The sequence below is a fragment of the Neoarius graeffei genome, chromosome 13 (assembly GCF_027579695.1).
Source record: "Neoarius graeffei isolate fNeoGra1 chromosome 13, fNeoGra1.pri, whole genome shotgun sequence".
Taxonomy (NCBI): domain Eukaryota; kingdom Metazoa; phylum Chordata; class Actinopteri; order Siluriformes; family Ariidae; genus Neoarius; species Neoarius graeffei.
Genome location: NC_083581.1, coordinates 60,882,826 through 60,907,153, shown reverse-complemented (window position 1 = coordinate 60,907,153; position 24,328 = coordinate 60,882,826). Strand labels below are relative to the sequence as shown.

Genomic DNA, 24,328 nt, shown 5'->3' with positions numbered 1-24,328 from the left:
CTGAGAAATGTTTTATTGACAATTTTGATAACCCTTCACTTTTAATCCAGGTCTGTAGTGTGAAATGTTCTCGGCTGTGTTTTTGTTTAAAAATGTTTTCCAAATTGTAGCTGTGTTTAATTCATATCCAGAAAAATATATATTCCAATATAATATACTCAGCATAAACATTTTCAATAGATTCTATATTTTTGGTCCATCCATGACATATTACTAAAGTAGCCTATTTACTGTTGTTGATGTGGGTCACTTGCTGTTAGCCAATTCACTTTCTCGTACCAGGAGAGCTGAAAGGAACGAGTATTATTCCCTACCTTTTTCACCAAGTCAATTTGAGGCGTTGGTCTACCCTGCTCTTTAATTTTAATTTTTTCCTCGAAAGGAAGACTGGCAAATGGCTTCGCCAAAATTAAATCAGCAATGCTTGGCATCCGTGCGCAGCTTTCTTGCTAGCTGACTAGCCCCCTCAAGTTCAAGTTCAGTCACTCAAATAAACGAAATTTCTGGAACTAAGATAGCAAACTTGACAACACTATATTTACACTTTATTTACAATGATAATATATACAAACTAAAAAAGCTGGTAGAAACCGTATGTAATGAATGAAATCGAAATGTAAGCTGATCTCTTACAATACACCACAGCACTTGCGAATCCGCATGGGACTGAACTGAGATTCACCGCCGCCTGTCTATAGTTGAAACGAGCTGTCAGTCAAAGAAAATATCCGTCTGCTTTCACCAATCACCAGTCTCCTCGCGGAAACTGCCATGTCCCTCCCATGTGAGGCTCGGAGTCCGTGGGCGGGCATTTTCGCAGTATTTGTCCAATAACCGTCTTGCATTTTGAGATTGAAAAGCGCAGAGCTCCCAAATGCCATTGAAGTCCACTGAAGCTGGGAGTCCGTGAGACTCCGTGGGCGGGCGTTTTCGCAGTATTTGTCCAATAACCGTCTTGCATTTTGAGATTGAAACGCGCAGAGCTCCCAAATGCCATTGAAGTCCACTGAGGCTGCGCTGCATCACGCTGTCACGAGGGGGGAAAACTCACGCACACATTAAAGTTATAAGGGCATTTTTAGAGGAGGCTGAGCCTCCCTCGTTGTCTTAGAGCAATCGCCTGTGGTCGTGGAAAAAAGATATCCTCCGTAAAAGAGATAGCGGAACAGTGTCCGGGTTAGAAGAAGTATATTCTTCAAAGCTACATTTTCATCTAATTTTTATAAATAACAATTTTTTTTTGCCACTTATGTCATTGATTACAAAATATGGCATCAAATAGATACACATTGTTAAATTCTGTTGCTTTTCTATGTTAAATCTATGTAAAAAAAAAAAATGTGTTCTATAGCATCTTTAAATGTTAAAATCTCAACAGCTTCAGGGGGCTTGCAGCCCCCTTGACCCCTGCTGATAGTTTCTTACATTCCTCTATTTTTTTCAATTACTGCTGGGATCCCTGATAAACTACAGTAGAAATGACAAATGCTTCAATTACATTTATTTTCTAGGAATGGTTATGGGTGCCAATAATTGTGGAACAGGTGATTTTATGAAAAATAATTATTTCTTAGTCAGGGATTTTTTTTTTTTTAAATTCACTTGAGTTAAAGGTTACATTTTTCTACAATTTTCAGTGTGATTATGCTTCTGCAATAAAAATTGAATTTATTTTAAGGCTTTTAAAGCAATAGTTTGGGATTTTTGACATGAATCTGTATGGCATCCCCGTCAACAGTGTCGTGCAAACACACTGACTTACCCCCGACAGCATCCTGTGAGTCCAGTTCTTGTCTAGTTTTGGTCCAGACGAAAGTAGTCCGGCAAGTTTGTTGGGGTCACAAAAGTAAAACGTTTTTCTTCTCAAAACAGTACGTGTTCAAAAGAGTGATATATTTCCATCACAAAACCGTTGCCAAATAAAAAGTCAGACCTCGAAATTATTTGGCGCTATATTTTGTCTCCCTCGGTATCACTGCACGCTGTCATGTTGACATCTGCGCAGGAATCAACACCTTTCCCATTGTTTGGCAGTGATTAGGAGTTCAGATCAGCGGCGCTAACAAGCTAATTTGCGAGCAAGAACAGCGACAAATTTATCACCTTCTATAACCTATACAATAATATATTCGTGAAAATGGTGCGCACTTGCGACTATCCAGGCTGTAGCTCCAGCTGCGGCTCCAGCTTCACCTTCTTCCACTTCTCTGTCCACCCTTTCTCTCTCTGCCCGTTCTAACTCCATCTGGCGAATTTCTTCATCTGTATATTCGGGTTCATAAAGATATCCCTTTGGCTGTGAGATGAAGTCATTGACTACGTTTACATGCACATCCAAATCGAGCTGCTGTCGGTAATCGAGCTGAAGGTCCCAGCAGGGTGCCAGAGAAATCCAATCCTACATGCACACAATGAAATCGGGCTATTGTGTGAGGTGCATTGTGCACCCGAGCCACAGGTGGCGCAACATGCCCCAGCGTGTTGGTACACTTCCGGTTGTCATCATGAAGAAGAGCTATTCAAGAGTGTAAACAAAGTTATCAGTTCCGTGTTCTCCATTGCGCGTTTTTCTCCCGTCCATGAATTTTAATATATTCAACTCCTTAAGCTGAATGAGCATGAACTCTGTCTCCTCATTGCTCCAGAAGTGCACGTTTCTGCTTGCCTGTGGCAGTGGGGGCGTGGTCAAGTGCCGGTCTGTGACAGGAGGGCGGAGCCAGGGAAGGTGAGTGGCAGAATTCCTTCACCTGACGGTAATTAACCTGTGTTTGTGTGGCTTCCCAGTAACCGCACCCTATTTAAGGAGGCAGAGGGAGAGCAGAGGGGACAGCTCATCCCGGGACTAGAACACAGCGTGCGTGTGCGCGCGCTTCTCTCAAGAATAAAAGTAGGCTGTTAAACTGAAAAGTCTGACAATAAAAAGCCTATTAGTACCAGAAGCTTTGTCCTGCCGTCCTCTGTGCTCCACCCACACTTCAGAGAGCTCTACATCGCCATTTTCTCTTCTTCGTTTGTTCCTCCTGACCTCTTCTGCTGCTCGCTACTACTGTTGTCATGCCGACCGAGGCTGTTGTGTTTCCCGCTTGTGGTCTCGTCACTTCCGGAAGTAGCTCGACAACTAGCTCGATAAAGTATACATGCACAAAGTAGCTCGGCAGAAATCGCATAAACTAGGTCGTGTAGCTCGATTCCGAGAAATCAAGTTCGGTTCAATTTCAGCCGAATTAAGGTGTATACATGGCATTTTGAACTTCGATTTCAGTCGAGCAATGGCAGAAATTCGATTCTCTCTATGTGCATGTAAACGTAGTGAATGTTTTCAACGTCGCTGTCATAGTCAGACATGTTGTCGCTAACTTTGCTAGCAGTAAACAATGAATGAAACAGCCGTGGCTGTCACCTGGCGGCAGCGCGCAGTGATAAGAAGGGAGAGAAAATAGTGCCAAGCGATTTCGAGGTGTGACTTTTTATTTGGCAACGGTTTTGTGATGCAAATAGATCACTCTTTTGAACACATACTGTTTTGAGACGAAAAACGTTTTACTTTCGTGACCCCAACAAACTTGCCGGACTACTTTCGTCTGGACAAGAACTGGACTCACAGGATGCTGTCAGGGGTAAGTCAGTGTGTTTGCACGACACTATTGATGGGGATGCCATACAGATTCATGTCAAAAATCTCGAACTATCCCTTTAACACGTCTTAACCGGGGGTGCCAATAATTGTGGAGGGCGCCGTATTACTATGTAGCACTATTGTGTATGTACTGGATTTCTTTGGTCAGTCGTTTTGTCATAACAGTAGGCCCTTCGCTATTCTGAACAGGGACTGAATTTGTGGTTGTGGAAGACTCGTCATGTTCAGATACCAACGCCATCATTCTGAAGGGTACTACTGTCCTTACCTATAAGCCTCGTCTGCTAGACAGACCTTTCTCTGGTAGCTTGGCTGGAATTGAGGTGAAGCATTGTAACTATTAGTACTTCATCAGTAGAAGTTTGCTAAAAGCATGGTTGACCATTCGTTTAATCCTCGCTTCTTATCGATTCCCATGTTTTCAGGTGTATTCCTGCCGGCTGGGCAGTGAGCAGGACACGGCGCTGTCTATTATTGATCCCGTCAACGTGCAGGTTGAACTGTGTGGCAGTCCCACCTATCAGAGCAGCTCAGGCCTGCTGGATGCCTTCAACATGGAAGATTTTCCTCCACTGCTAGAGGTACGAATACTCCCAAAATAATTCTTAAAATGTGTCTATCCCTACCAGTCTTATTTCCTTGTTTTGGAATATTCTTGTCATGACTTGCCTTTACAGATCCAGTTTCCTGCTCTGGATATCCGGCTGTCCTACAATGATGTGCAGCTCTTTCTGGCTATTGCTAAGTCCATCCCCACTGGCTCTCCAAGTGTTGCTGAGCCTGCCTTTGCCTCCCAGGCAGTCCAGCCCACTGCAAGCCCAGAGACTACCACCAAACCTAAAGACAGTTTCAGGCATCGGACCGAAGCACTACTGGGTATGATGCACAGAAGATTGTTGTCGAGTTTCAGAATTTTAAATCTTAATTTATTAAAGTCATAAGTTTGTCATTTTAGAAAGTCAGTTAACACGTCTTCAGGATCTGGGATTCAGGAGGGAAGATTGCAGACGAGCTCTCATTCATTGCAAAGGTAAAATATTGTATTCGACGGAGTACTCGGCATGTAACTTGCCTGTTACTTAATAACCTTAAAGGGCTGATGACACGAACATGACTCTATGCAATTTCTTAAATTAACTATACAACATGGCAAACATGTTAGATTTGTTATAATTATGTGAAAAGAAGCTGCTGTTACGCAAATATCCAACTTTTAATTGCACAGCGCAAGAAAACTGGGTCCGTGGCTCGCGGCCATGCTGTGACGTCAGCGGGAGAACACGCTGCGGTTCACTGGCTGTTCTACTCTGGTTCTACTCAATGGAAATGGCGCATGAAAACGCCGGTGAACTCTCTAGTGCTAGCTCTTCCTCTTCTGGGAGTCTAGAGTTGTGTTGATCTCTTCCGAATAGAACCTATGATAGCCTACCCTCTTTACCCTTTGCCTCTCGTTGCTAGGCGGCGGTTACATGAAAGCCGCAAGCTTTCACAAGCAAATACATGACTGATATCACGCCGACTTTATGATTACATTTATGATTATCATGTAGAATCTATAGCTCTACGTACCTTTATCTTATGTCGTTTCACAACACATGTTCTGACAGGAGGACTGTCTTTGGATCCAACATAGCTACTAGTAGACCCCCTCCGGAATACTGGCACTGTTGCCAGATTGGGAGGAATCCCGCCCAGTTGGGCGGTTTCAAGTGCATTTTGGTGGGTTTTGAACATATTTTGGGCTGGAAAACGTCAGCAGTATCTGGCAACAGATACTGCTGACGTTTTCCAGCCCAAAATATGTTCGAAACCCACCAAAATGCACTTGAAACCACTCAACTGGGCGGGAAACCTCCCAATCTGGCAACACTGTGTAGGCACTGCTGATGGTAGTAACACACGTTTGTGCTGAACTGAACACCCAAGAGATTCTTTTAAGCTGGGAAGGGTGTCAAAACAATCCAAATCGAAGTGTTCAGAGCACAGGACGGATGTTGGTGAGGGCTCCCACTTGTCACGAGTGCGCCTGACTTGCTTCACCCACTTCACATGCAGCTCGGGATCTCTGGGAAACTTGAATAAACTTACCCCATCCTTGTAGGTTTTGGAGCAAAAGCCGGCAACACAACGCGAAGGCATAATAACGAATATATATATATAAAAAAAAAAAAAAAATCTCCTTCTCACCCCCGGCGGGGGGGTGGTATCCATGTCATCCTCAGGCTCGGGTCCTCTACCAGAGGCCTGGGAGTTTGAGGGTTCTGCGCAGTATCTTCGATGTTCCTAGGACTGCGCTCTTCTGGACTGAGGCTTCAGATGTTGTTCCTGGGATTTGCTGGAGCCACTCTCCCAGTTTGGGGGTTACTGCCCCAAGTGCCCCCACTACCACGGGGACCACGCAACCCTTGACCTTCCACATCCGTTCCAGCTGCTCTTTCAACCCTTGATACTTCTCAAGTTTCTCATGTTCCTTCTTCCTGATGTTGGCGTCAGCTGGGATCGCCACATCTATCACCACCACCCTCTTCTGCTCTTTGTCCACCACCACTATGTCCGGTTGGTTAGCCAGGATCTGTTTGTCAGTCTGGAAGCTGAAGTCCCACAGAATCTTGGCCCTGTTGTTCTCAGCCACCTTCTGTGGTATGGCCCATTGGGACTTGGGTATTTCTATTCCATACTGGTTGCAGATGTTCCTGTATACTATCCCAGCCACTTGGTTGTGCCTCTCCATGTACGCTGATCCAGCTAGCATCTTACACCCTGCTACTATGTGCTGGACTGTTTCAGGGGCTTCTTTGCACAGTCTGCATCTTGGGTCTGATCTACTCTGGTAGATCCTGGCCTCTATGGCTCTTGTGCTTATGGCCTGTTCTTGTGCTGCCATGATTAGTGCCTCTGTGCTGTCTGTCAGTCCTGCATTATCCAGCCACTGGTAGGATTTCTTGATATCAGCCACTTCCTCTATCTGACGGTGGTACATGCCATGTAGGGGTTTGTCTCTCCAGGTTGTCTGTTCCTCCTCCTCCTCTGCACTCTCATCAGGGTTCTGCTGCCTGAGACATTCACTTAGCAGTTCATCCTTTGGGGCCATCTTTCTGATGTATTCTCGGATTTTCGATGTTTCATCCTGGACCGTGGTCTTGACGCTCACTAGCCCTCGGCCTCCCTCTTTCCGCTTAGTGTATAGTCTCAGGGTGCTGGACTTGGGGTGGAACCCTCCATGCATGGTGAGGAGCTTTCTAGTCTTGATATCTGTGGCTTCTATCTCCTCCTTTGGCCAGTTTATGATACCAGCGGGGTATCTGATGACTGGTAGTGCGTACATGTTGATGGCTCGGACCTTGTTCTTACCATTCAGCTGACTTTTCAGGACCTGCCTTACTCTCTGGAGGTATTTGGCTGTGGTTGACTTCCTTGTGGCCTCTTCATGGTTTCCATTAGCCTGTGGGATGCCAAGGTACTTGTAGCTGTCTTGGATATCACCTATGTTGCCCTCTGGTAGGTCAATCCCTTCAGTCCGGATCATCTTGCCTCTCTTTGAGACCATCCGGCCACACTTGTCCAATCCGAATGACATCCCTATGTCATCGCTGTAGATCCGGGTGGTGTGGATCAGCGAGTCTATTTCTCGCTCATTCCTGGCATACAGCTTGATGTCATCCATGTAGAGCAGGTGGCTGATTGTTGCCCCACTACGGAATCGGTACCCGTAGCCGCTCTTCGTGATGATCTGACTGAGGGGGTTCAGGCCTATGCAGAACAGCAGTGGTGATAGCGCATCTCCTTGGTATATGCCGCACTTGATGTTGACTTGGGCAATGGGTTTTGAGTTGGCCTCTAGGGTTGTCTTCCACATTTCCATTGAGTTCTGTATGAAGGTCCTTAGGTTCCTGTTGATCTTATACAGTTCCAGACATTCCAGTATCCATGTGTGTGGCATTGAGTCGTAGGCTTTCTTGTAGTCAATCCAGGCAGTGCACAGGTTGGTCTGTCTCTTCTTACAGTCTCGGGCGACTGTTCTATCGGCCAGTAGCTGGTGCTTGGCTCCTCTGGTGTTACTGCCAATTCCTTTCTGTGCCTCGCTCATGTATTGAGCCACATGCTTACTCATTTTTGCCGCAATGATGCCTGACAGGGCCTTCCATGTTGTGCAGAGACAGGTAATTGGCCGGTAGTTGGATGGGATGGGTCCCTTCTGGGGGTCCTTCATGATTAGGACTGTCCTGCCTTGGGTTAGCCATTCTGGGTGGGTTCCATCCCTCAGCAGCTGGTTCATCTGTGCTGCTAGGCGTTCATGGAGTGCAGTTAGCTTCTTCAGCCAGTACGTATGGATCATATCGGGGCCTGGTGCTGTCCAGCTCTTCATCTTTGACACTCTTTCTTGGACGTCTGCCATTGAGATGGTTACTGGTTCTTGTTCTGGGAGGTTGCTGTGGTCAGCTCTTAGGTCCACTAACCATTGGGCATCGGTGTTGTGTGATGCCTTTCTTTCCCATATGTCTTTCCAGTATTTTTCCACCTCAGCTCTTGGTGGGTCTGACCGGTTGTTGTTCCCCTGCCATTGAGAGTACACCTTGGCTGGTTCAGTGGAGAACAGCTTGTTTATTCTCCTGGCCTCTCCTTCCTTGGTGTATCTCCTCAACCGGGTGGCCAGAGCTGTTAGTCGCTGTTTGGCAGTTTCGAGTGCCTCTGGTATGGAGAGTGAGTTGTACTTCCTGGGCGCCCCTTTATTCACCATGTTCCCTTTCTGTAGTTCAGCTAGCTGGCTAACTTCTCTCCTTGCTGCCTTTATCTTGGCCTCTAATCGTCTCTTCCATGGTGGATATTGTTTGTTATGTCCCGAGCCCACCTTGTGTCCAAGCATCTCCATGATTACTGTTGCTGTACTGTGTATCAGCTTGTTGGTCTCAGTGATGGTTCTTGTGGAGATTGTCTTCAGAGCAGCATTCACATCTACTAGTAGATCTTCTGAAGGTACTTGGCAACTCAGCTTCGGTATTCGTCGGGGGCTCCAGGTTTCCAGTTGGGTCATGATCTTCCTTCTCAGCTCTTGTGTTGAGGCTGTTAACTGTTGGGGCTTGGTACCCAATCTCTGGTTGTGGGGATGATGACATCTCCCCGCTGACCTGTCTTCCTGGCTCCCCCTTGCCGTAGCATCGTTGTTGTATTTCATTAATCTCTAGTTGTGATAGCAGATTTCGATTATGGATGTTGGAACACTGGGCTAATAGCTGTTTCTTTGTTAGCCTTGATTGTGGGTTTCGAAGTATCCAATGGTCCCACATTCTCTGCATGTATCCCCTCTCTCTGGGATTGCTTGTATAGTAGCATTCCAGCAAATCCGTATTTTCTGTCCTCGTCCATCGATGTCTTGTTCCAGTAGCCCATTTCTCATCAGTTTGCCCTGGTTCCCTAGCAACTGACGCAGACCTTGTTGACCCGGGCGACGTCTGAGCCGGTATGACTCTATCGGTTATGTTTTCACTCATTCCTGAGGTAGGCTGATATATCATGAGGGGTTTTTGCCTAAGGACCCTTACTGGATGATGTTTTGCCCCGACCGGGATTCGAACCCCGATCTCCTGTCAGTGAGCATTACCACTGTACTATCCAGCTGATAGTACATATATATATATATATATATATATATATATATATATATATATATATATATAATGTATAATAATAATGACAAACTGAACACCTGTCGCATCAACAACAAACTGGTAAGTTAGGAGGAAGGTTCTTTCGCTGACGTCATATAGCTCCTCCTCCTCTTTCGTCTCCTGGGTGCTGCAGCCCTGTCAAATTTGCCCAAATAGCCGCGTTTTTTATCATAACTTGTAAAATAGGCGCCTTCGTGAATTAATATATGGATCATCGGGAATTACTTTTTATGTTATAAAACATCGCCAAAGACGTCAAAAACGTGTCATCAGCACTTTAAAGAAACGTGGTGAGTAGGGTGATGTATAAGATGGTGTTGCTGTAGGTCAGTTGGATCAGGCTGCCACATGGCTGCTAGAAAACGCAGAGAGCACTTCTGGCAGGAGCAGAGCCGACTCTAATTCAGGCTCCCACTCAGCTCACCCTTTGTCTGGCGTGGAGGTCAAGGCCGAGAGTGTGTGCATCTGCTTCATTGATGATTGCTTGGACTGTGATGTCCCCTTGGCTGAACTCACCTTCTCACGTGAGAAAACTCCTCCTCCTTTCCTGGTAGAAATACAAACTTCTCTATAATATTGTCAGGACAGTGCAAGCATCAGTATGTCACATGCTTTTACATCATTATTTCATTTATGCCTTTTCAGAGAGAATTTTGGTATAATTTCTAAAAGGTGTTTTTGCCTCTGTGTTATTAAAGGGCTATCTGTGCTGCAGAGGATTGGATCTATACAGGAAGGAAAAGCTAGTTTCACTCTGTCTGGAGATTACTACAACAGGGAGCTCTCAGGTGAGCTGGAGTTTTAAACAGAGTATAACCCCCCCTCCCAATTTTCTCCATTTACCCAAATCCATTTACTTAGGCCATGTACACACGTAGCCGGGTATTTTTAAAACCGAACATTTCCCCCCCCTCCGTTTATAAAAATGTTTTATCCGCACCACCTCGTCTTCGAAAAAAATCCCTTCCACACATAACCGAACATCTGCGTTTTCAATCACATTCATAAGCATTCCAAACCTGTAGATGGCATTATTTCCCCAAATCCTACCCCCTAATCACATCAGAATAGCCCTCTGTTGGCGTCACTTCCGCCTAAACATAAAACATGGCGCCAAGCTCGTTCGTCTGGACAGACTCGGAGACAGAATTGCTTCTAAACACAATTTTGGAGTATAAACTTCAAAAGACGCAAGAAAACGTTGATTGGGAATCTTGTCAGTAGTTGGGCTTCTAAAATTAAACATGTAAATAGCACCTGCACAATAATTAACGCTTTCAAGGCACTACTCCGATCCATTACTCTTTGTCCATGCTTAATCTGGCTTCTGCAGTAAACAAAGGTCGCACGTTTGATGTCAGGGCAGATTTGTTGTCATTTTTTTGGCGCGGATTGTGACGTTCTAAAACGCAAAACTCCGGTTATCTCTGTCTACACGAAAAGGCATACACGGAGTTTTCAAAAATCTTCACTTTGCCCGGAGTTCTTTTTAAATATTCATTTTTGATGTGTTTTCATGTGGATGGCAGGCCAAAACGTAGAAAAATATCTTCGATTTAGCAGATACCTGGCTATGTGTGGACGGGGTCTTATACTCCCGGTCAAAAGGCTTTGAACGTGTGGAGTTTATCTACTAATTGGCAAGATCAGATTCCTGCAAAGTGCCTAATCCAGATAGGCCTTTCTCCAACTAAAATGAACAGGTCTTTCCCTCAATAAAGTAAAATAACATCCATCTCATCCATTATCCGTAGCCGCTTATCCTGTGCAGGGTCGCAGGCAAGCTGGAGCCTATCCCAGCTGACTATGGGTGCGAGGCGGGGTACACCCTGGACAAGTCGCCAGGTTATCGCAGGGCTGACATAAAGAGACAAACAACTATTCACACCTACGGTCAATTTAGAGCCACCAGTTAGCCTAACCTGCATGTCTGTGGACTGTGGGGGAAACCGGAGCACCCGGAGGAAACCCACACAGACACGGGGAGAACATGCAAACTCCGCACGCAAAGGATCCCGTCGGCCACTGGGCTCAAACCCAGAACCTTCTTGCTGTGAGGCAGCAGTGCTAACCACTACACCACCATGCCGCCGTAAAATAACATAACATTTCTTAGTTTACTTATAAAAGCCCAAAATAGTTAAACTCTGACATGCAGTACCAGTCAAAAGTTTGGACACACCCACTCGTTCATAGATTTTTCTTTATTTTAACTATTTTCTACATTTTAGAACAATACTGGAGACGTCAAAACTATGAAATAACATATGGAACATGTATTGAATCTCATCTCATTATCTCTAGCCGCTTTATCCTGTTCTACAGGGTCGCAGGCAAGCTGGAGCCTATCCCAGCTGACTATGGGCGAAAGGCGGGGTACACCCTGGACAAGTCGCCAGGTCATCACAGGGCTGACACATAGACACAGACAACCATTCACACTCACATTCACACCTACGGTCAATTTAGAGTCACCAGTTAACCTAACCTGCATGTCTTTGGACTGTGGGGGAAACCGGAGCACCCGGAGGAAACCCACGCGGACACGGGGAGAACATGCAAACTCCACACAGAAAGGCCCTCGCCGGCCACGGGGCTCGAACCCGGACCTTCTTGCTGTGAGGCGACAGCGCTAACCACTACACCACCGTGCCGCCATGTATTGAATTGTGTGGTAAAATTTTTTTTTAAATAAATCAAGATATATATTTCATATTTTAGATTCTTTAAAGTATCCACCGTTTACCTTGATGATGCTTTGCACACTATTGGCATTATCTTAACCAGCTTCATGAGGTAGTCACCTGGAACACTTTCAATTAACAGGTGTGCCTCGTCAAAAGTTAATTAGTGCTATTTCTTGCCTTCTTAGTTCGTTTGAGATCAAACAATAGTAAATAAAAATACAGTAAATAGCCCTATTTCACAACTGTAATAATCCATATTACCGTATTTTTCGGACTATAAGTCGCACTTTTTTTCATGGTTCGGCTGGCCATGCGACTTATACTCCGGTGCGACGTATATAATGTTTTTTTTTTTTTTCACCGCGGAATAACTGGAGCTGATAATGAGTCTGACGACAGCCACGCAGAAGAGGAGGAAACGGCGCTTCATCTGCCGCTGGAGGCAGAGTTGTTCAGAAGCGACACCGAGGATGAGGAATTCAATGGATTTGCTGATTTGGAGTGAAATCATCAGCTTGATAAACTTGATTGACCTGTGTTTTATTATTAATGATAGGCCTATAGTTATTTAAATAAGTTATGTAGTGATTTTAGGCAGTGCTTAATTTGTGAAGTGGGAGGTCCCAGAACGCAGGAGGTGGGTGGGTCCGGCGACTCAAAAAAAAAAAAAAGGCGGGGGATGGTTTACTATAACTTTACGCACATGCGCTGATTGTGTGTGTAAAATAATAATAATATCAGACATTATGATCTTAGAAAACGCTTTAGTGACAAACAGTTACAGACAGTAATATGTTGTGATATTATATTATAAAATATTAATTTTTATTAGTCTATATATTAAATTATATATTACATTTATCTTCTAAAATAACAGACTGTACTCATCACAACCGGTTTATTTCACCATTAGAGATCAGATCACACAAGACATGAGTTAAATGACTCATTTTAAGGATTTAAGTAGGGGATTTAAAAGCGGTTGTTTTTTTTTTTTTCACTAGACGGTTGTTTTTACTACCGTACCTGTCTTTGGAGATGATCTACCTATAGCCTACTTGATCTCTGATTTGATGAAATAAAATTCGACAAAAATGAAGAATGACAGTCCTCGATGATGACTACAGCTTTAATAACACAGATGAAAGAGCCATGGGGCGATAATAAGCCCTACTGGTAAAAATATTCTAAAAGCAAACTGATTAATGCATCAGTAATAGGCTACTAATATTAGTTATAATAATAATATAGGCTATTAGTAATAACGATAGTGATAGTATTAAAGATGGTAGTAAATATTTAAAATAATCAGACTAGGCTACTTACAGGGCAAAGGGCGCGTTATCACTGCTCAGCTGTTCGTTTATTAAATAAACAATGCAGTCGCGCAGTAACCACGCGCCGCTTATCAGATACAATCACAGATTCTATGGATAGAATAACCCTTCAAAAAAGTACGACTTATAGTCCGGTGCGACGTATATATGTTTTTTTCGTCTTCATAATGCATTTTTTGGCTGATGCGACTTAAACTCCGGAGCGACGTATAGTCCGGAAAATACGGTATGTCAAGAACCGCTCAAGTAAGTAAAGAGAAACGACATCCATCATTACTTTAAAGTGCATATTCTGGACCAATTTCTTGTTTTTTTTATATGAAAGTATGTCCCTTTACACACTCATCCAGAAGGGTAATTTTGCACAAGGCCATCTGTCTACAGCAGAAAAAAATAAAATAACGAAATGCGTCTGGAAAAATCCCAATTGAGTCTGGAGCCAGATTCATGACGTTACCTGCGGAAGCGCCAGCAGGCTGCGCGAGCTTTGCACAGTTTCAGTGCACAGCCTGTGTAGACCAAGCGCTCCCATTTCTCTCTCATTGTCCGGTCTTTTGGGAAACGATGAGTACTAATCCCATCAAGATTGGTGTTGCTACACCCTCCTACGATACATCTGTTAACCATTTTAATAATTACGCGATAACGTTGAAGAAATTTGCAGAAAACCACCAGGTCGTTTTCTCATAAACAAACCAGCGCTGACGTAGGATTCAGAGGGAGGCGTCCCGCACGCGACGTCACGAAAATCAATGTTTGCCGGGAAATCCAAATGCCAAGTTTTTTCAGAGGCGGACCAGTTCGCCTCAAATGGCTTGATTTCAACTGAATTTTTCTGGTATTGCGCAAGGTAAAAAAAAAATGCGCAAAATGTGACAGATATTTGACCAAAGTTTAATATAAAATAGGATAATTACATTGATCTTGCTCCTGAATTTACCAGTGATATGCACTTTAAGACATGAAGTGTCTTTTAATTCATAAAAATCAAGAAAAGCCGTTGAATTAGAATGTTGGTCCAAACTTTTGACTGGTACTGTTGACTGAGTTGAGCAGTAAGAATATAACGTTTTTCTGTATGTTGAAATACTTGACCTGTAGCAGTATTCTCTGAATATATTCAGAAATGTATTCAGTGTATGTGTGTGTCCATCATTACTTTTAAGACATGAAGTGTCTCTTAATCAATAAAAATAAAGAAAAACTATTAAATCTAGTTTAGCTGTAGTTCTTGTTTATATTTTTCTCATTTATAGTAATTCTCAATTAATCCATTAAAGTTAATGTGCTTTATCATGAACACTGCTTACTTATTATTATTATTATTATTATTATTGAGGATTAATTGAGCATTCATTTGGAATGTAAAGCTGAGGTGACATGAAGGTGTGTCTGTCTGTATGTGTATGCAGGCTGGGAGCCATTTATCGAGCCCTGGCCCTGTGTCCTGAATTGGCAGCAGCAAGCGGCAGGCCGGCTCCATCCTTCTCGCCTGAAACTGGGAGTACAAGCCAAGCAGAGACTAGACATGAACATCACCTCCGTCTTACTCGGTAGCCAGTCTGGGTCAAGCACCTTCTACATCTGCCTTCTTTTCTCTAACTGTTTACCTTCATATTTATGAGTGGTGTGAGGTTTTTCTCACCCTGCTGTGGGCCTGTCGTTCTGACACACAGACCAGTACAGCACCACCAAGACTTCATGGTTAGCAGACTACTGTAAGGAAGACGAGCAGTCGCCACAGTCCTCTGCCTCCGTGTCTTGGATGGGCTCCTCTGTGGACCCCCCCACTTTTGGCCAGAGTAAGTAGCAGGCATGCGTTCAAGCTTGACTCGGAGTGAAGGCTGGAAAACATTCTGTACACATTATCCTACTGGGAAATGCATCTTCTCTTGCTTTCCACCAAGTGTTTTAAAGGATTTTTTTTTTCTTACCATTGCCGCCTTCGGGTCTAGACCTGCAATTTTATAAAGCTGCTTTGTGATGACTATTAAAGGAGAACTGAAGTCATTTTTAAACTTGCTTTATTTCTTAATTAACGTCTTATTCAATTACGTTTTCGGTTTTAGTAACCTTATATCGTGACTCGTATTGGCAACTAGTGGGGCTTTTCCACTACCAACGCGGCTGAGTTGGGCTGAGCCGTGCCGTGCTGAGTTGGGCTGAGTCGAGCTGAGCGGGGCTGTTGGAGTTGCATTTCGACTACAACCGTGCTGAACCGTGCTGGCTGGAAGTGGGTGGATACATTGGGTGGAGTTAGCGAAAGTGGGTGGACGTCACGTGATGTCGTTAAGCGGCGCAAACAGTGACATCAGTGAGCTTTTAAGCGGTAGTCTCACGACCCGAATAGTAAACAATAAACATGGAGGACATGGAGTCGTTAGTGTTGCTGGTCTTGGTGCTGTGGCTTGTTGTCACCGACAACGCGGACAGATACTGGCAAGAGCGTATAGATGAGGCGAGGCGCATAAGGCTTCAGAAATTCTCGTAATTCGTAATTCTTCTTCTTCCGGGTTTACGGTGTTTACAGATGGTGGTTCCCAGCGTGCTCGCGGGGCGTGTGTGGGCATGTGAGGACACTCCTCCTCACCAATCAGTGCACAGGGGAGTGTCTCCTCACGCCCCTAGCCCCACTCGGCTCGGTTTCTCTCACTTCAGCCCCACTTCAAAACCGTGCGAGTTTTGGGTGCTGAGTAAAGGCCTCTGCATGCTCTTGCGACAAGGCTTTCGCAGATAGCTTTTCGCAGACAGTTGTAATTTATCGTTGAGCGGGGAGTAATAGGCGTGCGCGATGTTATTCACCAACACAACGCAAGGGGGCGCGAAGTCGCTAGGAGTAGTTGGTGGGTGTGGTTAGTGGAGTGTTTATCCTCCGGTTACTTATAATGACTAGAACTGGAGTCGTATAGATGTACGTACTTCCTCACTTCCTCAATCAACCGCTCTTCATGCTGCTCCATCTTCGCTCGTGTTTTTAAAAATGGCGGTCGTGAAAACAAACCAAACCGGGAAAGTAGGGAAGCGGAAGTGCGTGTACAGCGAATGTAGAGTGGACCAATCAGAGCCCTCTTGTCTGCGACGCTGTCTGCGGTGGTCACAATTTTTGGGAGGTGCGCGCAGAGCGTCTGCGAAGGTGGGGGGGCTACGCAGACGCTATCCGCAATGCCGTCTGCGAGGACTGGGTTGTCAGCATAAATTGGCCTTAAGGCTGAAGTGAGCTCAGTCGTGCTGCTCTGAGGTAGTCGAAACGCGAGCCGTGTCAGGCTGAAGTGAGCTGAAAAGGGGTAGTGGAAAAGGCCCATAATTGTAATTAAATATTATACTTATCGGCCTATTCGGTTTTTAGCCATGTTGAATTTAGTTCGTTTGGTCCACGGCAGGCGTCGCTTATCCGCCCGATCTTCACGAGACTTGTGTGAGACTTCGAAACGTGAAGTGTCAGCCAGGTGTCAGTGCCGCCATTTTGAAAACTGTTTTCCAAACGAAATGTTGCACAAAAACGAGTTTAAATGACGATTACCGCCTACTTTTTTCAAACTTTCCTGATTGCTACCAAAACAAACAAAACTTCCGGCTTGATTACATCAGCATTCGAAAGAGGGCGTGCGCGTCTTTTGACAACGCTGGCAGATGTCGGTCACTTTGATTTCCGCTGTACGTTTTACTTCCGTCCTACGATGTCTCGCACAGGTCTCGACGCATCTCGTTTACGGCCGTTGCTTTGACATATGGACTGATATGTATATTACATAACATATTTCAAACACTCATAACTTGCTATAGCGGTGACAAAATCGCTATCAAAAATGCATTCCTATATTTAATAAAATGAGAGAAATAGAATTTTGATAATAAAAAAAATTTGCCTTCAGTTCTCCTTTAAAAGCGGCATATAAATAAATCGAATTGCAAAATTTCACCCCAAATTCTAATTTTCAGTAGAATAGCTGAAGTAATAGAGATTTACTTGAGTGCTTTTAGATGCTTCGATGTGTTTTAAGTAGGATTGATTTATGAACATTCATAATGAATGAAAGTTTCAATTACTATGATTTAAACTTCTGAAACGTACATACACGGCTTCTCTTCTCTTCCTTCTTCTGGTCTACGTCTCCCTTGCATGTCTCTTTCTCGGTGTCCTAACATGCACATGGGTTTGTCTCTTCTTTTTCCCTAACCTTCCCTCTGTGCTATCAGGTGTTCCTCTTGCTCACCTTAGAACTAGGAGCACTGCCAGCTTGACTTGCCTTGAGCAGCAGATTCATGCCCGAGGTACTAAGTAAATAAAATCGAAGCTAGCCGATAGTCATTATCTAGTGATTCTAAGATAGTTTGTCTGCTAGCTTCACCCTTTCAACGTTATATCTGTTCTTTCTCTGTTCATTTTCTGAAGTCAATATCTAAACAGCATGTTTTGACTTCAGTAGCAGGTAGTGTTTCTTTCATTTGTACCATCATGCCACTGTTTGGTTTTTTTTGTTTTTTTTTCAGAAATATTGACGGTCTTTACTGTTTTATGATGAGACGTTTTCTTGACTAGAACCATGCATGTGCGTCTTCATTATTTCTAAACAAAAGTGTCCAAATTATGAATTGTCATGAATACCTTTTGTGCATGGAAAAAAAAAATTCATAAGCTTGACACTTTGTTCTACCGTTTTCGACGTTTTGCTAATGGTGTTTTTCCTTTTTATGATTGAAGCGGATATGAAGTTGTCTAAAAGAAGGCAGCCTTTCATTCCTTATGCCCTGCGCAATCATACTGGCTGCACTATGTGGTTTGCCACCCTCACTACCACCCCAACCAGGTCAGAATGGCTCATTAAGCAAGTATTTTATTTCTAAAATAACACGAAGCTTTTTGGCGAACATGATCGTTTTGTTTTTTTTTTTTTTGGTCATTTACTTTTTATTGGTTTTTGATTTTGTATGTAAATGAACAAACAATCAATCAATCAACATGAAGACCTATAGACAAATACAGAAAATATCCAGGGAAAAGTAAAAGCGTACAAAAGGGGATTGGAAAACACCTCCAGTCATGAAGGTGGAAAGAAAAAAATAAAAAAATTTTTTAAAAAAAGGACAAAGAAATGAAAAAAACATGAAAATATTCTGATAGTCCAATCTGAGATTACCTGAAGTCTGGTCTTATGGTAGAGATATACAGTTGTGCTCATAAGTTTACATACCCTGGCAGAATCTATGATTCTTTAACCATTTTTCAGAGAATATGAATGATAACACAAAAACATCTTTTCCACTCATGCTTAGTGGTTGGGTGAAACCATTTATTGTCAAATGACTGTTTTCTTTTTTTAAATCATAATGACAACTAGGGCTGCACAATATATCGAAAAAGTATCGATATCGCGATATCATAGTTTGCGATACACATACCGCAAAAATTACTTAAATTTCGATAAAAGTCACATTTTTCTGTGCCGTCCAATCACATTTGAATGTCAACAAGCGCCGCGGGATAACTCCGCCCCCTATTGCAAAACAAGTAAAAGCCTCGTGGTGATGGCAGAAGCAAGTGTGGTGAGACAAACTTGTGTGAGGAGGAACTGGTTTCCAAAAAAAAAAAAGCACGTCTGCTATTTGGAAGTACTTTGGATTCAGGAGGGGTGACGTACTGCAAACTCAGGTACTTTGCAAGACATGTACCTGTAAAACAGTGGTGGGGCGGCTCACTGGGACAAACACTGATGTACAGCAGCATAAAAACATAAAACCACGCTCTCTCACACACACACTACCGCTCTCACTCTCTCTCTCTCTCTCACACACACACACACACACACACACACTACCGCTCTCTCTCACATACACACACACTACCACTCTCACTCTCTCTCACACACACACACACTACCGCTCTCTCTCACATACACACACACACTACCACTCTCACTCTCTCTCTCTCTCTCTCTCTCTCTCACACACACACACACACACACACACACACACACACACACACACACACACACTACCGCTCGCTCACTCACACACGCACCACTGCTCTCTCACCCACATGTGTTATTAACAGATTGTGTTTGAGTTTATGGTGAATCTGCGTCGCTCACCTTCATCTCCCAGGAGCCGCTGAAATTGCCATTTTGAATGCTTTATGTTAATGTAATGTAGTTTTCAGTTTTTTGTTTACTTCAACTTAAGACATTTTCTGCTGCGCTCACAAAAATTAAGAGATTTAAAGATGATGGACACCATTGCAGGTGTAGCCATGTTTTTCCAATAAAAAATAATGTTGGAATGGAAGCGATGCATTGGGTGTTTTTTTTTAAATGCTAGATACAGGGCAGAACAGCGAGTAGAGGTAAGAAAAACATTATATATTTAATTATCGTGATACATATCGATATCGAGATATTCAGTCATGTTATCGAATATCGCGTATTTTTCTGATATCGTGCAGCCCTAATGACAACAGAAGCTACCCAAATGACCCTGATCAAAAGTTCACATACCCTGGTGATTTTGGCCTGATAACATGCACAGAAGTTGACACAAATGGGTTTGAATGGCTACTGAAGGTAACATCCTCTCCTGTGATCTGTTTGCTTGTAATCAGTGTGTGTGCATAAAAGCTGAGTGAGTTTCTGGGATCCAGACAGACTCTTGCATCTTTCATCCAGCCACTGAGGTTTCTGGATTCTGAGTCATGGGGAAAGCAAAAGAATTGTCAGCGGATCTACGGGAAAAGGTAGTTGAACTGTATAAAACAGGAAAGGGATACAAAAAGATATCCACGGAATTGATAATGCCAGTCAGCAGTGTTCAAACTGTGATTAACAAATGGAAAATCAGGGGCTCTGTTAAAACCAAACCACGGTCAGGTAGACCAACAAAAATTTACGCCAAACAGCACAGAGACAAGCCTTAAAACTTCTGGAACAAGGTAATTTGGAGTGATGAGACCAAAATTGAACTTTTTGGCCACAACCATAAACGTTACATTTGGAGAGGTGTCAACAAGGCCTATGATGAAAGGAACACCATTCCTACTGTAAAGCACGGAGGTGGATCGCTGATGTTTTGGGGATGTGTGAGCTACAAAGGCACAGGAAACTTGGCCAAAGTTGAAGGAAAGATGAATGCAGCACGTTATCAGCAAATACTGGAGGCAAATTTGCACTCATCAGCCCGGAAGCTGCGCATGGGACGTACTTGGACGTTCCAACATGACAACGATCCAAAACACAAGGCCAAGTCGACCTGTCATTGGCTACAGCAGAACAAAGTGAAGGTTCTGGAGTGGCCATCTCAGTCTCCTGATCTCAATATCATTGAGCCACTCTGGGGAGATCTCAAGCGCGCAGTTTATGCAAGACAGCCCAGGAATTTACAGGAACTGGAGGCTTTTTGCCAAGAAGAATGGGCAGCTTTACCATCTGAGAAAATAAAGAGCCTCATCCACAACTACCACAAAAGACTTCAGGCTGTCATTGATGTTAGAGGGGGCAATACACGGTCTTAAGAACTGGGGTATGTAAACTTTTGATCAGGGTCATTTGGATGTTTTTTGTTGTCATTATGATTTAAAAATAGAAAACACAGTTGTTTATCAATAAATGGCTTCACCCAACCACTAACCATGAGTGGGGAAAAAAGTTTGTGTGTTATCATTCACAGGGTGCGATTTGTCAAAAAACCAGAAGGGGGTATGTTTTTTTTTTTTTTTTTTTTTTTTAAAATCATGAAACGTCACAAAATTAAGGTAACAATAGGCTAACAGCTCAGTAACATCCGATGATATCAAATGAATAACACTAAATGGAAACGAACACTAAACCAGAGATAGTAAATTCATCTTCCTATCTCTCTGACTAAATACACAAACACTAACACACAACAAAGTTCGCATTGCTTGTCGCGTTGCTGTGATGTTTCTCTCCCTCCGGATTAAATGGACAGTGACTCGAAAATCACTGAAATACATGAATACTAAATGAACAGTTTGCTCTGATGGCGCAGTTCATGTGGCCTTTTCTGCTTTCCCGTCGGTGCGCTATCCGCCGCGTTTCGCCCTTCTTTAATCCACATTTCTGCGAATTTCTCAGCAGGGAAGGAACGCACGTCTGGCCCATTGACAGCGAGGAAAAGAAGGCTGTCAGTGTGGATACATTCATTCTGTTGCGCTCATCAGTAAGGATGTGATTCATGGCGCTAAATCCACGTTCACACTCTGATTATCTACAATGCATCTATTTGCTGGGGATGTTCGTAGGGTTGCCAACTTTCTCATATCCAAATGAGGGACACTTTGTTCCGGGTGCGGACAAGTACCGGTACAGGCCCTGTACACGCACCCCAGCGCCCCGAAATAGTTACAGTACCGAATCGCCTTTAGGTGAGTGTTTCAAATGTAGGCCACTACAAATTCATTTATAAAATAGAGCTTTTAAAAATGAATAGACCAATTAATGGATATTTTTAAGTAACTTAATGCAAAATAACAAACAATTCTAATATTATTGTCTCATTTTTCTCTTTTAAACTTTGGCCAAATAATTCATCAGGCCATATTTATGAAGGCAATGTCATAAACTGAAAAATGATTTGCTGTAGCCGTAAAACCCTGATATTTGCTTAATTGTCTGTTTGAAAACCTTAAGAACCTTCTGCAATGCTTCATAGCAGAAGAAGAAGAGAGAAAGACATCACAAAGGCAGGAGTGAGGCAGAAAAGCTCCCCTACTATAGGCTGAGGTCTATCCTGTTTCGGAAGGTTTTTTTTAAGCTATCTGCTATCCTTATCGAACAGTTAGGCTGTATCCACTGGCTGCACCATCTGCTCTAGTTTAATTTGATGCCTATTTTGTCAGTATAGCTTAAAAATTCAGGATATGGCAACAGTGAATGGTTTTAAATCGCAGATGACCGCGACTCGCGGTAATAGCGCTTCTCACGGCAATTACGCGATTTGCACCACAGCATTGGAGTGAGGGGCAGGATCTGTCCCTGACGGGACAAATTAAAATTACCCAAAAAACGGGATGTCCCGCCCAATACGGGACGGTTGGCAACCCTAGACGTTCGTGAACATCAAAGCTGCCACTTCGGGTCATTTTGAAAGTGAGTGCAATGTAGACCATAGAAAACTGTGTCACAACATGCCTGTCATGTCAACTTTTTTTTTTGGTTTGTTTGTTTTATTGACGGGGTTGTCCCCGAGGATTTTTTTTTTTCAGCAGAGATAAAAACCAGAGGGGGGGGGGGGGTGATCCCCCCCCAGCAAATCGCACCCAGATCATTCATATTCTCTGAAAAAAGGCCAAGAAAGCAAAAATTCTGCCAGGGTGTGTAAACTTATGAGCACAACTGTATGTAATCCATTTTTGCCAATTTTCAACAAATACCTCTTTTTGTGTTCTTAGACTGAGAGTAATTCTTTCCATTACAAAGATGCTGTACACAATATCAATCCATTCATCTACACTAGGTGCCTCCGTCTTCAGCCATTTCTTCGTTATTGATTTCTTACAGGCCACCAGTAATATTCTCAGTAGATATTTATCTTTGTTCCTCCACTCCAGTTCCTCTAGATCCACCAAGTATAACACATTGAAACGAAAAGTTATTTTTGTTGAAAATACAGTCTCTGATGTACGCGCAACCAAAATGGGGTCCCAATAGGGCAACACCAGAATATATGATCGTGATTCGCCTCTTTGCTTCCACAACATCTCTAACATTCTGTCTGATTGGAATATGATCTCTTTTGGTATGGAGTGCAGAAATAGCGAATGAGATTTTTCCATGAATATAACATGATCGTTTTTATGTCCACAGGGTGGCACTGTCTCATAGCAGTAGCGCTGACTCTATATCAGACATGCATGGGCCTGGGACGGAGGACACACACAACATCAGTCAGTGGAGAGAGGTGCAGCCAGGGGAGGAGATTCCTTTTGAGTTTGAGGCCCGAGAGAAACTTAGACACAGGTGTGTGTGTGTGTGTGGCAAACATGTCGATTCAGCTGGAAAAAATGTATACAAACCAGTAAAATACCCGCACCTTCTCGGCATAAGATTTTTCTGGCATCTTAAAAACTTACTTTGATAACCCCTTGCAGCGCTCGAAACTAACGGTGTCCCGACGTCCCGGGGACCATAAAAAATGCCATCGGGACACAAAATTATCATATCTGGGACAATCCTGGGACAATGGAAAAAAATAGATCTAGAAAAAAAGTTCTACATTAATATTATTTACAAAGCCGTAACACATACGTAGACATTCACCTAATTTGTCAATTTTAATTTTAAAACGTTAACAGCGAAAAATACATAGTAGCTACACTTTCGATGCACCTGCATCCGTAGGCTACAGAGCAGCGCATTCTGTTCTAGAATCTTCGGCCGGTGTCCGCATTATATGGACTTGGAATGGAATTGCTACCGCACACGCTGCGCCGACTCTTGCCAGAACAAAAATGCTGAAGTGGTTGAAGCAGACCGACCGCGGGGAAGAAACTGAAAGCCCAGACATAACGTCTCCGGGACCTTCAGGATCCAAAGTGTCATCGCCTGGTCTGCAGGCAACGCTAGCAACTGAATGAACTGAATGAACACTGTTAGACACGTTATAAAATACAACAGGAATGATGTGGATGATATTGACGGAAGATACCGTTCAACAGAATAAATGAGTTTTCTTGGTGTCTTTCTAGTTCAGAAAGTTTAGTCAGTCAGCAGCACAACTAGGCTCGGACCTGGCACTATGCTGATGTTGCTAATATTTGCACCCACGTTTCGGCAGCGAAAGTTCATAAAATGGATAACAGAAAGTTCATAAAAATGGGTAACGGAAAGTTCATAAAAATGGATAACGGTCTCATCTCATTATCTCTAGCCGCTTTATCCTGTTCTACAGGGTCACAGGCAAGCTGGAGCCTATCCCAGCTGACTACGGGCAAAAGGCGGGGTACACCCTGGACAAGTCGCCAGGTCATCACAGGGCTATGGATAACGGTAA

The 24,328-nt window shown here is 43.5% G+C and overlaps 1 protein-coding gene across 7 annotated transcripts in view; it reads left to right on the top strand.

Moving 5' to 3' along the window:
• Positions 1–24,328, top strand: part of vps13d (vacuolar protein sorting 13 homolog D) — a 182,201-nt gene that overhangs the window by 90,284 nt on the left and 67,589 nt on the right. For all 7 annotated transcript variants that reach the window (XM_060938250.1, XM_060938255.1, XM_060938254.1 and 4 more), the window contains exons 33-42: positions 3,827–3,960; positions 4,063–4,218; positions 4,315–4,513; positions 4,593–4,667; positions 9,630–9,827; positions 10,002–10,091; positions 14,740–14,880; positions 15,004–15,129; positions 18,030–18,135; positions 23,143–23,295. In XM_060938250.1, the coding sequence (XP_060794233.1) occupies positions 3,827–3,960; positions 4,063–4,218; positions 4,315–4,513; positions 4,593–4,667; positions 9,630–9,827; positions 10,002–10,091; positions 14,740–14,880; positions 15,004–15,129; positions 18,030–18,135; positions 23,143–23,295 (1,378 nt within the window). The remainder of the gene's footprint in view (positions 1–3,826; positions 3,961–4,062; positions 4,219–4,314; positions 4,514–4,592; positions 4,668–9,629; positions 9,828–10,001; positions 10,092–14,739; positions 14,881–15,003; positions 15,130–18,029; positions 18,136–23,142; positions 23,296–24,328) is intronic.